This window comes from Hoplias malabaricus, chromosome 3 (genome assembly GCF_029633855.1).
Source record: "Hoplias malabaricus isolate fHopMal1 chromosome 3, fHopMal1.hap1, whole genome shotgun sequence".
In the NCBI taxonomy this organism is placed as follows: Eukaryota; Metazoa; Chordata; class Actinopteri; order Characiformes; family Erythrinidae; genus Hoplias; species Hoplias malabaricus.
The window spans coordinates 23,054,327-23,070,436 of NC_089802.1; the positions used below are offsets into that span (position 1 = coordinate 23,054,327).

A 16,110-nucleotide genomic window follows, 5' to 3' on the forward strand; every position below is an offset into this window, starting at 1 on the left:
ATTCAGAGAGTTCTTTGAGTATTCATGGTTCTATATAGAACCATTGCCTGTAGCAAAGAACCCATGAAGAACCCTTTTTTTTAAGAGTGTACATAACAATCCATCATGTCATAGTTGGCATAACATTACCCCTCGTTGTGGCTGAGAATAACCATTATGAATAACAGAATTAACGATTTTTGGGAAAATATATTAACTGAATGGAGAACAATATTTTAATGAATCCTGAACGATATCCTCTGTTCACCCTACCATTCACAATAATATTCTGCCAAGCATTGACAACAATAACAAAAGTTAAATCAAATCAGGTATAAATCAGGTAATCTTTTTAACAGATGCCCTCAGCGGAAAAACAAAAAAGCACCTGAACAGGATAATAATGAATGAAAGACGTTATATATGCGTATTTAATGTGCTACACCAAAAAATCTTGGTGTCATAATTGACCCGGATTTATCATTTGATCAACACATAGGTAGTATCACTAGGACAGCTTTTTTACATCTTCGCAATATTGCTAAGATTAGAAATGCCTTATCCCTCCAGGACGCAGAAACATTAGTACATGCCTTTATTACTTCAAGGCTTGACTACTGTAACGCACTACTGTCAGGATGCACCAGCAGCAATTTAAGAAAACTTCAACTAGTTCAAAATGCTGCAGCTAGGGTCCTCACTAAAACTAGAAAATTTGAACATATCAGCCCAGTTTTATCATCACTTCATTGGCTGCCTGTTAAATTCCGCATTGACTACAAAATTTTGTTATTAACATATAAAGCTCTACATGGGCTTGCTCCTGAATATCTTCAAGATACAATTTCCTATTATGAGCCCCCACGTTCACTCAGATCACAGAATACTGGATTTTTAAATGTTCCCAGAATTCAGAAGGCCTCAGCTGGGGGAAGAGCCTTTTCTTATAAAGCCCCCCAACTCTGGAATGATCTTCCAGAAAATGTTCGGGACTCAGACACAGTCGCAATCTTCAAATGTAGGCTAAAAACTCATTTGTTTAGTTTATCATTTGGTAGCTAATGCTCCCCCATAGATAAAGGCGGCAGATCCGGGGGGTCCATGGACACAGGGAATTATAGTAAACTGAGACGCTGGTGCTGTCGTCCCGCCGCTTCTCGCGATCACTCAGGTTTGTTGACGGTGGAGCGGAGGGATGCCAGTGTTTCAGGATGCTCCCGTGTCTGTGTGTCCTACTGATTCTCTCCTTTTAGTTAATGCTGTCATAGTCAGATTTGCCGGAGTCATTAGCCACACTCTGGAAATTTTCATATTTTCTACTTTACAAACACAAAACAGTTCAAAACTAATTCCATCCCTTTACATCTTTCCGAGTAGACTGCCCACCTGTCTGTCTGGACACTGATGGATGACTGTCGAGATCCTCCTCCACGCTTCAGACCAGCTGCCCACGCTCCAGCAACCACCAAGTGCCTTGAAGCTGTCCCTACACTGAAGTTCTCATGGACTACTAACTATCATCACCAGTAGATTGACCAGAGGAGGATGGGTCACCCCTTGTGAGCCTTGGTTCCTCCCAAGGTTTCTTCCTCAGCTGGGGGAGTTTTTCCTTGCCACTGTCGCCCCTGGCTTGCTCACTTGAGGGTTTTACATTTGTCTTTACATTTCATGTCAAATCTTGTCTTACTGGAATTCTGTGAAGCTGCTTTGTGACAACATCAGTTGTGAAAAGCGCTATATAAATAAATTTGATTTGATTTGATTTGATACTCAGTGTCGCTAAACATGTCTGCGTTCAAGTGCCACACAGTGCTTCTTGAACACGTCAGTATTAGAAGGCGTGGCTGGATATGGGCGGAATTGGATGTGGGAGGAGTAGGATGTCCAACTCCGCCTTCCTACGGGTTGCAGCGAGACACCGGAGCAGAGCAGTCAGACCCCGCACTGTAATAAGTCATCTTCTGTGCTAGGGGCGCTGTTGCCATTTCATATCCCTACCAGCGGCTAGGCTCTGAGGCGTCTTCACAAAGTGGCTCTTCCTTCAAACACATGTAACCGAGTTGACCTCCAGTTAGTGCAGCACTACAGCGCAGGATTTATACTCTCGTGCTTTATATATTTTCAAACTTTGTTTAATGTATAAAGACACGTTTGTACGTCAACAATCACGTTAGGTGAGTTGTAAGCCCGTAGTCTCCTTGGTGAAGAAGTACTTTTGGGATGCAGTCTCTTTCTCCAGACGCGGGGCCTGTGGAAACACGGCCGCATGAAGATGATATCGAGGGAGAAGACGAAGACGTAAGCTCATATTTAGCCTTGCATTAGTTTAGCAGTCTTACGCATTGCTTAATATTGTCGAGTATATCTTGATTTTTCCGGAAGTTAATGCAATGCTGTCTGTTTTGCAGTTGGTCTTAATGAATTTTTCTCGACTGCTTTGTGTGTAACAATAATTATTCGGTTGTTTTATGTTCTAGATTTGTTATATTAGCGGTCCAATCAGTTTGCCTCATTGAAGAAGCCAGTGCACACAAGGTCATGAATTTGCCTCACATTAAAAAATAATAATAATAATGTAGCAAATACTTATTCAGTCGATTGTCCATGTAGACCTGCAGGAGTCCATACTTGTGTGTATTGTTATGCATCCATACATCTTACTGCGAATATCTTTTACAATATTAGCACATCTGATTCAAATGAAATTCTAATTTATCCTTAATGAGAGACACGTGCATGTTTTACTTGTTCCACAAATGTAATCGTTCCTCTGTCTCTGTACAGTGGGGGAATTCATGTTTCTGTATTTCCTCAGTTCAATTAGATTCGTGTCCATTTGACTGTGGACTAATCAGTCCTTGCAGTCTGTGTCAATGCTACACATTGTGTTTCTGGGGAGGTGCGCATCTGGCTACAGCATACATTTTGACATAGGAGCATAAAACAACTATAACACATCACTACTACCATGTCCATGTCACTCCAGCACTGAAAACAATCCACCACCCCAAATGTCGTCTAAACTTTGATGGTCCTCACCATTTGAAGAACTGGGTAAAGGGGTCAAACAACGTGTACAGAGAAACCAATGGGCTTTCTGTAATTGTCGTTCTACAATATGCTCCTTTGTGGTCAGCTGATGGACTGGGTAATGAGTGTAGAAACAGAGGTGGTCATAATATTATTGATCACTGGTGTGTATGTCCATATAAAGGCTGCTGAAATTGATGCTGTAATTCATGTTAAAGGAGAAACAAACTACAGGTGCTGGTCATAAAATTAGAATATCATGAAAAGTAGATTTATTTCAGCAATTCCATTCAAAAACTGAAACTTGTATATTATACTCATTCATTACACACAGACTGATATATCTCAAGTGTTTATTTAATGTAATTTGCTGATTATAACTGACAACTAATGAAAACCCCATATTCAGTATCTCAGAAAATTAGAATATTACATAAGACAAATACAAAAAAAGGATTTTTAGAAATGCTGACCAACCGAAAAGTATGAGCATGTACAGCATTCAATACTTAGTTGGGGCTCCTTTGGCCTGATGTACTGTAGCAATGCGGTGTGGTATAGAGTCAATCAGTCTGTGGCACTGCTCAGGTGTTATGAGAGCCCAGGTTGCTCTGATAGTGGCCTTCAGCTCTTCTGCATTGTTGGGTCTGACATATTGCATCTTCCTCTTCAAGACACTGAGTATAACATAACAATAACAATCATATGCCTATTGATTGTTAAATAAATGTTTTCTGAGAGCAGACATTAGCAAAATATGACAGACTTTACACGAGTGATTGTCAGCCAGTTAGGTCGATCTCCAAGATTATGCATTCTGTCGCGCTAAACTATACGGCTGATTCAGTTATGGTGTTTAATGCCGGCCTTACACCAAACAACTTTTCAAACGATTTTACTGTCAAAGACAATTTTACAGAGTTAGAGTAAAATCACGTGATACTTGCTGGAGTTGTATCGCGATACCTTCGTCTCGATCGTTTGGTGTGAGATGCTCAGGAGAGCGGTTTTAAGAGCTCAGGAGGATTTCTGTGAGACTGACTATTTAAAAAAGTGTGATCTTCCAACGTGCACCTCACGCTTGACACCCCTACCTTGCACATCCAATAACAGAGCCCCACTAAGTTGATTCCTGACGCAAGGGCCTCCTGACCAAGCAGCTGTAGTTGACAAGTTTTATTAGGGCAGTCACTAATATGTCATAGTGGTGTAGTGGGTGAAGTGGTCAGCTCGCCACTTGACGCAGTGATCCAACTTGTGTATAAGGTACTGTAAATGTACTTTTAATGGTGCTGCAATGGTTTTAAAGTCAAGTTGTGTTCCCTAAACAACATCTTAGGAGATATGAATAACTGTAAGCTTTCGTTATAATATGTGAAAAATAATATAATATATTATAAGCCCTGGAGATGAAAAGGTGTGTTTAAATCAACACAACTTAATATGTACAAGTGACAGTTTTTCTGAAACTGAGGAATCTAGTTATTGCAGTCTGGTAATTATTGACACTGCAAAATTTTCAGTCTTTGCAAAAACTCTGTGACATTGTCTTTATATGTGATTGAGTGTCACACATTAGTCTTTTAAAAGTATTTTCAAAGTCGTCTAGTGTATAGTTAGCATAAGTTATAGCTACATCATTCTGTATCCACAGTGGTTTGTTAGCTAGTTAAACATAAATCCGTGATGTCACAGGGTTTGTGTCTGTGAATTCTGACACGCAAATTCACATCCTTAACCAATAGTGCTGCTGCTCTGTAATGTCTCTGTCTGAGCCAACATGAAGGCAGCTCAGGTAACAGAGGGCAGAGGGTAACATAAATCGTCGCTATACAAAGAACACCATATCTGTCCAAAATAGTAACTTTATAGGAGAAGGAATATCCTTAAATTTCAATGTAAGTCAATGTAAAAAAAATAATAATAATTTTGGAGCATTTATCAGGTAACTTTTCACAAATTTTCCATTCATAATTAAGTTTTCACACAGGGTGAAGGACAGAAGCTGTGTTTAAAGGAGGTTGAAAACTAAAAATCAACATAATCAAGATGTATATTTTTGTTTGAGGACTGATATCTAAAACATTCAGAAGCTACTAAAAGCTGTTGTACAGTGGCAGAGGTTCAGCTTAACACCTTTCTTTTATGTAATTTCTGGTGTCATATACATTGTCCATCCATCTGCCCCCACAAATTCTTGCCAGTTTTTTGCTGTGTGCTCATTGCTCTTGTGCCTGTGTACCTTTTTATCAGCTGGATGAGACCTTAGTTGAGAGGCTCTGGGGACTAACTGAGATGTTTCCAGACACACTGCGGTCAGCAGCTGAAGTATCAGCACGGTGCTCAGTGTCCGTAACCAAGAAACTTTTCAGGTATTTTCCAGGTTTTGCCTAGTAGACCTCATATCGATAGATGTTCATAGTAGAGGCTGTTAACCGTCCTTGACTCATTTAATTAATGTTTATATATTCATTGAAATATGTTTGGTTTCATTTCTGTTCCAGTTTTTCCCGCACTGCACTTTGGGTTGGCACCACTTCTTTTATGATTTTGGTTCTTCCAGTTGTCTTTGAGACAGAGCGACTACAGCTGGAACAGCAGCAGTTACAACAGCAGAGACAGGTATGATGAGCAGCAAAAAGAATTTCATAAAGACACAAGTGGTGGTTATACTGAGCTGTTTAGCTGTCATTTCTGTAGTTCCTGTCAAGTGTAATAGCCTCAGATACTAATTTTAAATCGCTCAAGTTCTTATCATACAGAGCAGCAGCAAAATTATTAACATATTTTTTCTAAAATTAAGTAAACTCCTCCTCTTGTCATTCTACTTACAAATTATTGACAGAAGGTCAAATTATAAAGAAAAAAAAGGTCAATGTGCAACCACATAATTCTGCAGTTATGCTCATGTGTCCTGATAGTGATAGTAAATAATGAAAGCAATAATGCTAGTGGTAATAGTAGCAGTAATAATAGTAAGACTTGTGGAGGGTAGGCAGCTTGTCCGAGGCAAGTGGCAGTAGCTGTAGCATGGGTAGCTGGACAGAAGCGGGTAACAGGAGAGCCTGGCAGTTAGTCATCCATCATTGTCTGGTTGGATTGTCATCAGGAAAAAAAAACTAGGGAAATGTAAATATATAACTGGAGTATTCAACAAATGCAGTAAACCTTAAAAGCAAAGAGGGTCATACTGAGGGTATAATAATAATACTTTTTTCTCTCTCCTCCTTCCCTCTCCACTCCATAGTGTTTTTCAAGAACTCAGAACCCTGTCAAAGATAGTACAATCAAAAGTAAAGGGCAAATCAAACCGCAACAATACAGAAAGAACAAAATACCACAGATATTTTTGAGCTGTTGAGCAGCACAAATCCACATGACTGAAATGTGCTCAATAAACTGACAGTCATTGTAAGTTCTAGCAGTTTTAACAAGCCACTAACTGGAAATGGGATCACTCTATTTACATTGGCAATAAAGTTAGCTGGCCACTAGCCACCATTCAGCAGCAGCTGCTGGAAAATCAATTAATAATTAAACAAGCCAGTAAAAATTAAAAAAGCATCTTTACAGTTCCAAACATCAGAAAAAAGTTCAACAACCTACACAACACTATCGCGGCATACTACACATACACACAGCAAAATTCACCAGGGATGGGCGGTATCCACTGTCATACCATCTCAAAATATTATCGCAGTATACTTTATTACCATGGAGAGGGGGTGCTATGTCTGAGCCTTTTATCTGTGAGCACAAAGTCAATTAAATTTAGCTAAAAATAGCCAGATAGTGCACACCGACACGTGATGATGATAAAAAAAACAGATTCTGAGAAAGCAAATTTCAGCAATTGGTGCTGAAGGAACAGAAGAATTTGAAAATAAGTGAAATAAGACGGTTCTACATTGTTTAGAAGCATAGCTGGCACCAACAGGAACTTGAGGTTTAGCACACCACAGCATGGGCTCAAAACACCTCAATCCACACACACACACACACAAACTACAGTCACTGCATGTGACACAAAATCTCACCTTCACACAAAATCTACACACACCACAATTTCTGCCCTAGTGATCGACAGATATCGGCCGGCCGATTAATATATTAGCGCAAGAGGCCGATGTTTACACAATGCACACAGGCAATGCTGTGGGCAGCTCCATCATTCTGGCTGTTAGAGCGTACCTTGCGTCCATTTTGCCATCTTACGGGCAGACATCATTTAGCACAAGTACAGGAGTACAAGCCTCCAACCTGTAGCTGCATGCTGTCTCATCAGAGAAAACGGTATGAATTATTTTCTCTTCTTCAGCTCTCACTATTTGTTACTGGCTGCTCTTTGTAACTTGCACTCAATAATCTGCTATCATAAACGACTGAGTTGATGGTTGTAACATTAGAAACCCAGCATTATTTAGCCTCTTATTTTGCTCATTGGTCGCCGGCGCCTATAAAAAAAAAATCACTCAGTTATATCAGTCAGTATCTCAAATAATACAGGTCCAAAGTCGACAGTTAATGTAACAAATTAAAGCTTAAAGTCACTGATTTTCATTGATTTAATCATTTTATATATAATCTCACTTGATCAATAAGTATTTTTGCTATGTTATTGGAAATTAAGAAAAAATTTGTGACAGTACAGATTTTCAGATTTTTCATGTCACCATATTTGAGTCAATGTGTACATATACACCAATCGAACGGTCAGACTCTCAGGATCACAAAGATATACACTAAAATGTAGGACTAAGGAATAAAAGCCAAAAAAATATGATATTCCAAACTTCAGATTCTTCCTCATCAATGACAAAACCGCTGCTTCTTGAAGTCTGAAGAGCCCACAAGCGGCTCTCACACAAAGTTAGCAAAGCAGCGCTTACCTTAGATAGTCCCCTTTAAAACGAGTCACTCCGTCAAACAGTTCATGAGTAATCCTCATGTTTGTGTCAAGAGTACTGGCTGAAAAAAAATCCCAAAATAAGTACACATTTTCAGAAAATAACTAATATGACCCTTGTCCTGCTGCCGCGTAGCTTAGGCTCTCAGCTTTCGAACGACATGTCAATCAAATCTGTAGACCAATCAGGGGCTGAGTTATAGCGATGTGCACCCAAGGAGGGAAAAACACGCAGCAGAGCGCATATATTTTCAGCGCCTAACAGACCCAGACACCGCACGAGAGACTCAAATGGTTCTATTTGACAGCCATAAGCTCCACAAACAATAATCAAGTCAATGAACATGTTTCAAAGCTTAATGTCTTTTACTAGTTACGTTTCCCCCGCTGAGGACATTTGAATGCAGCAGGGGTGTGGGGGATGTTGCCTTGCTCTACAGCCAATCAGAGTTCAGCTCTCGCCTTTTAACTCGTCAGTCATTTAAAGGAACACTACTTGGTGAGACACAAGTGTAAACATCAGAAATAAACTCAGTACGTCAGAATCAAACACACCAAACCTAAGGGTTTTTACTGTTTGGTGAGGGGTAAATGACCACTTGCTGAGGGACAGGAGATGAGTTTCTCATTGAAAGTAAAGAAAAACACTAATGTTGACATTAGGTCTAGACAAGATATATAAACTGTATTTTTGCAGTAAAAGTAATCATTTTCCTTATGGAGAGCTTGGGGTCTAAAGAGATACTTGGAGAGGCCATCTGTCCACTGTCTGTTCCAGCTTGAATAACTTCAGATCAGTAGGAGGTATCAACTCCAATTTTACCTGATGAAAGTAAACCCCTGGAGACATGATTTTAAAAAGAAAAAAGAAATGGGACTCATGAACTCTTCAGTTTATAGTCACTAACATTTTTTTTTTTTTTTTTTTCAAAAATAAGACAAGCGTCTACGTTTTTTTTTTTGTGGTTTTCATAAGCTTTTGACCACTTCATATATATTTCAGGACCTCTAATGGTTTCTTTTGCAAATTTGAAGGGTTTTCTGTAAAAATAAATCATGATAATGTCTCTAGTTTATTCACTGTCTGAGGAATGGGAATATCGGCTTTACATATCGGCCATCGGCCACTATTGCTGTTTAAAAATCGGCATCGGCCGTCAAAAAACCCATATCGGTCGATCACTACTCTGCACGCTACACACAATCGCACCACCATTACTACAAAATCACACCGCCATCACTACCACACACTACAATCTCCATACAAACAAACAACAATCTCCCCACACATACACACAGCACAAATCACAATCATAACACACACACACACAATCACAACATACACAATCAAAACACAGACATATAATCAACACACAGACATACAATCAACACATACGCAATTAACACACGCGCACAATTACACACTTCACACACAATCAATACATAATCAACACACAAACAACCTACATGTGCAATCAACACAGTCAGCATACACATACACACGCACACAAAATCAACACGCAATCAACACACACACACACACACACACACAATCAACACACACTAGGGCTGAGCAATATGGAAAAAAAATCCTGATCCATATCCTGATATATTTTAACTGAATGACTATATACAAAATGTGATATTATATACATTGTGGAAAGTAATGTGGAAAAAATGTTTTATAAACATTTTATAAGTGGAACATTTAGCTTTGTGTTATCTCAATCTCATCTCACAATATTCAAATGACAATCAAATGTCCATGTTTAAATATGTTTAAGACAAAGGTTTTCATAGGTTTTAACTTTCCCCATATAGTGAAAACAATTCAGTTGCAAAGCTAAACAATGTCAGGAAAACATTTTTATTTATCAAAATAAAGACTGAAGTACATGACAAATTACTACAGTGTCTGTAGTAAAGTGATTTTTAGGAACAGTATAAAGGCTCACATGTGCGACTTGACCATATATCTGTCATCAAGGCAAAATGATTATTCTTTCGAGCCAGTTGGAAAGGGCCTGTCTGACCTAAATATACGTTAGGCAGTGCTTCTCACGCAAACATATTGTGACTGGGCAATTGGTATTATGAGTCAAGGGTTTTAATCAGCCTTTTGGAGCCCTTTTTCTCTACTGTTGAGACGGGGAGCATACCCTTTGCTCTGTAGTAAACTAGCATGTTAGTAATACAACTTTATTTTGTACTGTTCTTTTTAAGGAACAGCATTAGCTAATGAAGCTTGCGATGTTGTCTGAACTGGTTTAGGGGTACTAGGACGTGAATGCTTCAGAATAGTAGCAACAGTAGCCTCGGAGACAGCTTCTTTGTACAGAAGTTTGTGCTGCTGTTGTAAATGGTGAAATAGGCCAGTAGTACTAGTGCATTTTGATACTACCTTCTTTTGGCATTCACTGCAGATATTCTGTTTCTGCCCATCATCTGACTGGTTAATTCTGAACCATTTCCATATAACCGAACCGATGCTCTTTTTAATGACTAACTCTTCAGTCAGTGTTATTCACCTCCATTGTGTTTGTTTGTGTGTGTGAGAGAGAGAGAGTGAGAGAATGTGGATGGGGGCAGGGCTGTGAACAGAGCGAAGCAGATAAGCTGAGCACAGCACAGACCCTTAGTGAGAGAAATTAATGGCTCTGTACAAGATTTAGGCTTAGAGAAACTTAAAAACTTCAAACATCGATAACAATATAGCCTCACTCCATATCCCACTCTGTTCTATCCCGATATATTTTAACATATCAATATACCTCCCAGCCCTTACACACACAATACGATCACCACACACTATAGACACAACACAATTGCTACATGCACAACACAATCATTGCACACTACACACACGATAAGACTTTTGCCATATCGTGATATTGTGATGTAAGCGCAAGCTTCTAATTTACATGCGTGAACGTGACTTCAATTCAAGCTAAAATCAAGCTCTGGGATATATCGATTCTTTGCATAGTATTTTTACACAATTTTGTAAATGACCATATTCGTTATATCGAGTATGCAGAGGATACAAAGGTTTCCATCAGAGTACATCACCACACACTTTGAGATATTTAAAACTTGTCAGTAGGCATGGTGTTTGTATAAAATTGCATATAATTACAATAAATAGATAGATAGATGTTTATTGTCACATACAAAGTTATACAAGTACAAACAGACGCGACAGCAGCAGGTTACCAGCGTCATCGTAGAGTTAGAAGAAACCGCTAGATTAACATCGGGGAAGTAGTGGTAAAAAAAGTGAAGGTCCCAGACTATGCCTGAGAAGCACAGTGTGTGATCTTGAAAAAAACAACACCTTTAGCACACAAAGCAATACACACAAATAGCTTCAGTGACGTAGACAAAAAGCAGTAGGGGACGTGTTCAAAATACATATATATCTTAAAAAGAGACTACATATATTGTGATCTAGCATGAAGAACAAAGCTTGTACCCAGATATTCTCATTGTTTGTCAGTATTAATTAACCTGAGTAAATCAAGGTATTGGATGTTAGCCTTAAATAATACTGATTGCCTCAAGGAGAGATTTGGAAAATGTAACAAACCAATTTATACCAATAGTGATACACAATATCACTACATACTATATATTGTCTATTATAATTATTTTTTTGAGCAAATAAACTTACTGCTCAGATAAATAGGCTTTTAAGTCAAATTTTTCTTAGGTGCCTAAAACTTTTGTAAAATTTGGTGCTTAATTTAGAGGTCTGAAGTCGGTGCTGGCGAAAATAATACAAACTATTGATGTCATTGGCTCCTTAAACAATTTTTTGTCATTCAGTTTAAGTATCAGTACTTTAACTTTTCAGCACATTTTAACAATATCTCAAAAAGGCCTGTTTACAGTGTTTTTATTTTTATTTTTTATCGCAAAAAAAATACGGGTGCAGTTATTATTTTTTTGTGGTTGAAACTTAACACCAGTCAGGCAGATTATTTTTTATTTTTTTGTCACAACATTCTGAAATCGTGGGAAGACGCTGGAAGAGGAAGAAGAAAATTAGTTCATTGAGTAGTGTCGCAGTCACACAGCTCCAGGGACCTGGAAGTTGTGGGTTCGATTCCTGCTCTGGGTGACTGTCTGTGAGGAGTTTGTGTTCTCCCCGTGTCCGCGTGGGTTTCCTCCGGGTGCTCCAGTTTCCTCCCACAGTCCACAGTTGGTAGTTGGATTGGCTACTCAGAAGTGTCTGTGTGTCTTACCCTGTGAAGGACTGGCACCCCCTCCAGGGTGTATTCCTGCCTTGTGCCCTGTGATTCCAGGTAGGCTCTGGACCCACGCGAACGTGAACTAGATAAGCGGTTACAGATAATGAATGAATGAGTAGTAGTGATTATTAATATATTATTTTATTTTAAGCACTTCAAATAAATGACACACTGAATTCACCCCAGTCTAAAGAACAACATGGAGTTCAGCAATGTTTTTGTAGGTCATTGGGGAATTTGAGGCTCTGCTTTGCATGTTCCTCCAATCATTATAAAAGATTATATTTTCTTTAACCACCACATTTTAATAGTCAGTGTGTTCATTGTTTTAAGCTTTTGTGTTCTGCTATGAACAAGATGAGCTATTTAGCCACCATTTTAAAAGAATTTAAAGCATTTTATTAAGGCATTATAGAAATATTTGTGTGTATATATATATATATATATATATATATATATATATATATATATATATATATATATATATATATACACCAACTAGTCAATTTATTTATTTATTTTTATTGTTCAGTTATAAAAATAATCATCAAATTTTAAATTTTTTATATTTTATTGGGGAAAATACAATCACAATGAGGCCTATTCACATGAAGTCTTACAAAAAAAAGCATGTCAAATTCTGAAAATTAACACGCATATTGAGTCAAACTATGCTTCATTAATTTTTCATTCACAGCCGGTTCTATTTTCTGCATTGTTCAGATGTTTAAAAAAAAAGATAACCAATCAGCTTCATTGTAATGGTTGCAGACCAAACAAATGAAAGGAGCAACATACGGAAGCAGAGCCTCTGTATTTCAGTACCTTCTAGTTAGTTAAACATCTTTAGAACTTTAATAAGGTGCTGGAACTCCTGATGCCATTTTTATAGAATATGATGAACCCCATATGCGTGCCTTTCTCTGACTTTGAAGCAGCTCCCAATAGCTCTGCCTGATGGAAACGTGGAGGAGAGTGCTGCTTGGAATAGGGAAATGACTCAAAAGCAGAAATTCTCGGACCATAACCTCCTATTCTGGGAGTGCAGACGAGCAGCAAACTGAGTGTGACAAGCTCACTGTTGCTGCTGTTGGTGATTTATCCATGGATAGTGATGTGTTCATGCACAAAAAAAACAGTTCTAAGGTCCAGATTAAATTCAGTGTTCAAATCCCCAAAAAGAAAAGAAAGACTAAGAGAAAAAGAGCATAAGAGAGAAAAAGACTAGTTGAATATAGATACCTGTAGGCACATAAACCACTCTCCACATTTCTGTAGTAACTTGAGTTTTAGTTGCAGTAAATCTGTGGAAAAATGTCAGCTAATTTAAGTGGGTAAATATGTTAGTGTCACTTCAGCTTTGTAGCTCAATAGTTTTTTTTTTTAGTAGCTCAATAATAATTTGAGTTTTATGTCAACAGATTTTATTGGGTCCAAATGCTGGGATATCTGGTGGAATGCCTGGAATGATGCCTCCTGGTCCTGGAAAGCTCTGAAAATAAATGGCTCCTGCACAATCCTATTCTGCTGTTCACCGGGAAGCTGGACATGACAGAGTGGACTGAGAGGAGAAATGGCATGTCTGACAACAATCTACAGGATTCAAATGAATGGGGAGGGTGTCTGTCATTTTCAAAGAGCTTCACAGCAACAAACATACAAATCTGAGCACTGACATTTTTAAACAGCTGTCTATACCTGTCTTTCTGAAAGTGATGTCATCTAGTATTCTGTTTTTATATTTAATGCAAGTTTTCCCAATGAAATGTCCATTTAACATTTTCTTATAGATGTTACAAATGTGTTCTCTGTGAATGTTTGATTACTGGACTATAAATACCACATGAAAGCTGTTCTCAAGACTCAAGTATCCTCATTTTCCATGATATATTTAAGCTGATTAATGATTTAAGCCTGTTAAGTTTACTAATGGGCATTTAGGCATTTGTATCATATCTGAACATCACTGTAAAGAAATGCAGTGACAAGGCATAATAATTATAGATCAGAATAGATTTTGCAATGTCTTGTTTAGTAATCTTGTTTAGTAACCTGCTCTCTGGGATCCTGACCAGTGAAGAACAGGGTGAAAGAGGGCAAATAAAGCATGCAGAAGCAACAGCATGCAGAAGCTACATACATATATCAATGTCATTGCTTTGCGATGGTTGACTGCATGGAAGAGTCAGGCGTTCACTGTACTCATGGTGTTCTATCTGAGTAGATAAACTGATTGAGCATCCAATCTCTTGTCAGCAGACACACTCACTCACACTGGGCAATTTAGAGAGACCAATCAACCTAATGTTCGTGTATTTGGACAGTGAGTGGAAATCAGAGTACCTGGAGGAAACCTTTGCAAACAACATGCAAACTCCACATGGTAAGCCTCGGTCGGGATTTGGACCTGGATCGTCTTGCTGTGAGGCACCACCGTGGATCATCTTGCTTGCTATACCACTGTGTTGCCCACAGATGGACTACCACCTGTTTTTATCAAACTAGTGTTCCTGTATGGTGAGTTGAGCTCAGTGAATGTAACTAGGGCAGTTGTGGTGTACCCTTAAAACCAGCCAATAAATAAATGCTTGATGAATAATGGCTTAGCACAATGGATAGTAATACAAGTAGCAGCTTGAATGACTAAAAGTAATGACTACCTTTTCAACTACAGTGATATTTATCACCAGTTTTCTTAGGACAAATTTGACAAGTATAAATTAAATGTTCAAATAAAAAAAAATTATAAGTACATAAATAGGTTTTGGTCAGGGTAATTAATAATTACATCTTTGGATTTTTTATGGTTATTTACTTTTTTTTTATAACATAATTTTCCTGTACATTTCTACTAATATATTTCTAAGTTTCTTAATTTATTTCTGCATTTCCACTGTTTAAACATTTTAATATTTCCAAATCTCTTGATTTATCAATATTGTGTTTATGTCAGTGGGTTAAATGGTCGCGTGCCCCTAAATTAAACCGCTGTTGGGTGACAGAGCGTGGCAAGTACTGGCAAGGATCATTCACTGGATGGTTTAGGTGCCAGTCTGTAAATAGCGTCTTCAACTCAAGTAACAATTTGACCAGTTTCTGAATCTCTCAGTGAGTGACCTCTAGTTTTTGTTTACAGGCTGAAAATAATTTTGGTTCTTCAAAAACTTTAAACACATAAAATAAATCAACACGTAAGAAATCAATGAATATGCCATGAGACAGGGGAAATACTAATTTAATTATTCTGTTTAAATGACTGTTGGCAAAGTGTAGTTCTGTCTTACCGGAATTCTGTGAAGCTGCTTTGTGACAACATCAGTTGTAAAAAGCACTATACAAATAAATTTGTTTTGATTTGTGTGGTTATTGAGGTACTGGATTAGCCTGAGATGACTTTTCTTAATTGAGTGTTTAGAAATTTACAGACCTGAGTCACCTAGTGACAGGATGGGCTTGACACGTCTTTAACATGTCTTGTCTTGTGTCGAAAACTTGAAAATACCGATTTCCGACTTGTAAACTGCAGACAAAGTCGTTTTTACCACTAAACACGGAAATCTAGATACATGAGTTTACGAGCTGTTACGTATATCACGACATTTTACTTCTCCTGGAGAAAATCGTCTCATTGTGTATGTTTTCTGTAAATAAAAGTCAAATATAATGATCAGACTTGTTATTACTCAAAAAGCTATTGGTTGTTATTTAATGATAAATCACTTCTTGGGGATTTTGTATACAGGGGGCGGATTTTCAGCAAATCACCAGAAGGCAGTGAAGTATACTACTTTCTGCTATCTTCCATACCAGGTACGAATTTACTCCGTTGTGCTTGCGTAAAATCCGCACACTAATACACAAATGTCCCTCTTAAGTGAATTATCATTAAATAACAACGAAGTGCTTTTTAAGTAATAACAATCCTAATGTTTGATTTTTATCTAC

The 16,110-nt window shown here is 38.0% G+C and overlaps 1 protein-coding gene across 1 annotated transcript; it reads left to right on the forward strand.

The window, feature by feature from the left end:
* The first annotated feature begins 1,974 nt into the window (after positions 1-1,974).
* tomm22 (translocase of outer mitochondrial membrane 22 homolog (yeast)) lies at positions 1,975-14,036 on the forward strand. The gene is made up of 4 exons (XM_066665872.1): positions 1,975-2,277; positions 5,263-5,381; positions 5,514-5,631; positions 13,587-14,036. The coding sequence occupies exons 1-4, from the start codon at positions 2,200-2,202 to the stop codon at positions 13,659-13,661; spliced, it is 390 nt and encodes a 129-aa protein (XP_066521969.1). The 5' UTR covers positions 1,975-2,199; the 3' UTR covers positions 13,662-14,036.
* Positions 14,037-16,110: the final 2,074 nt, after the last annotated feature.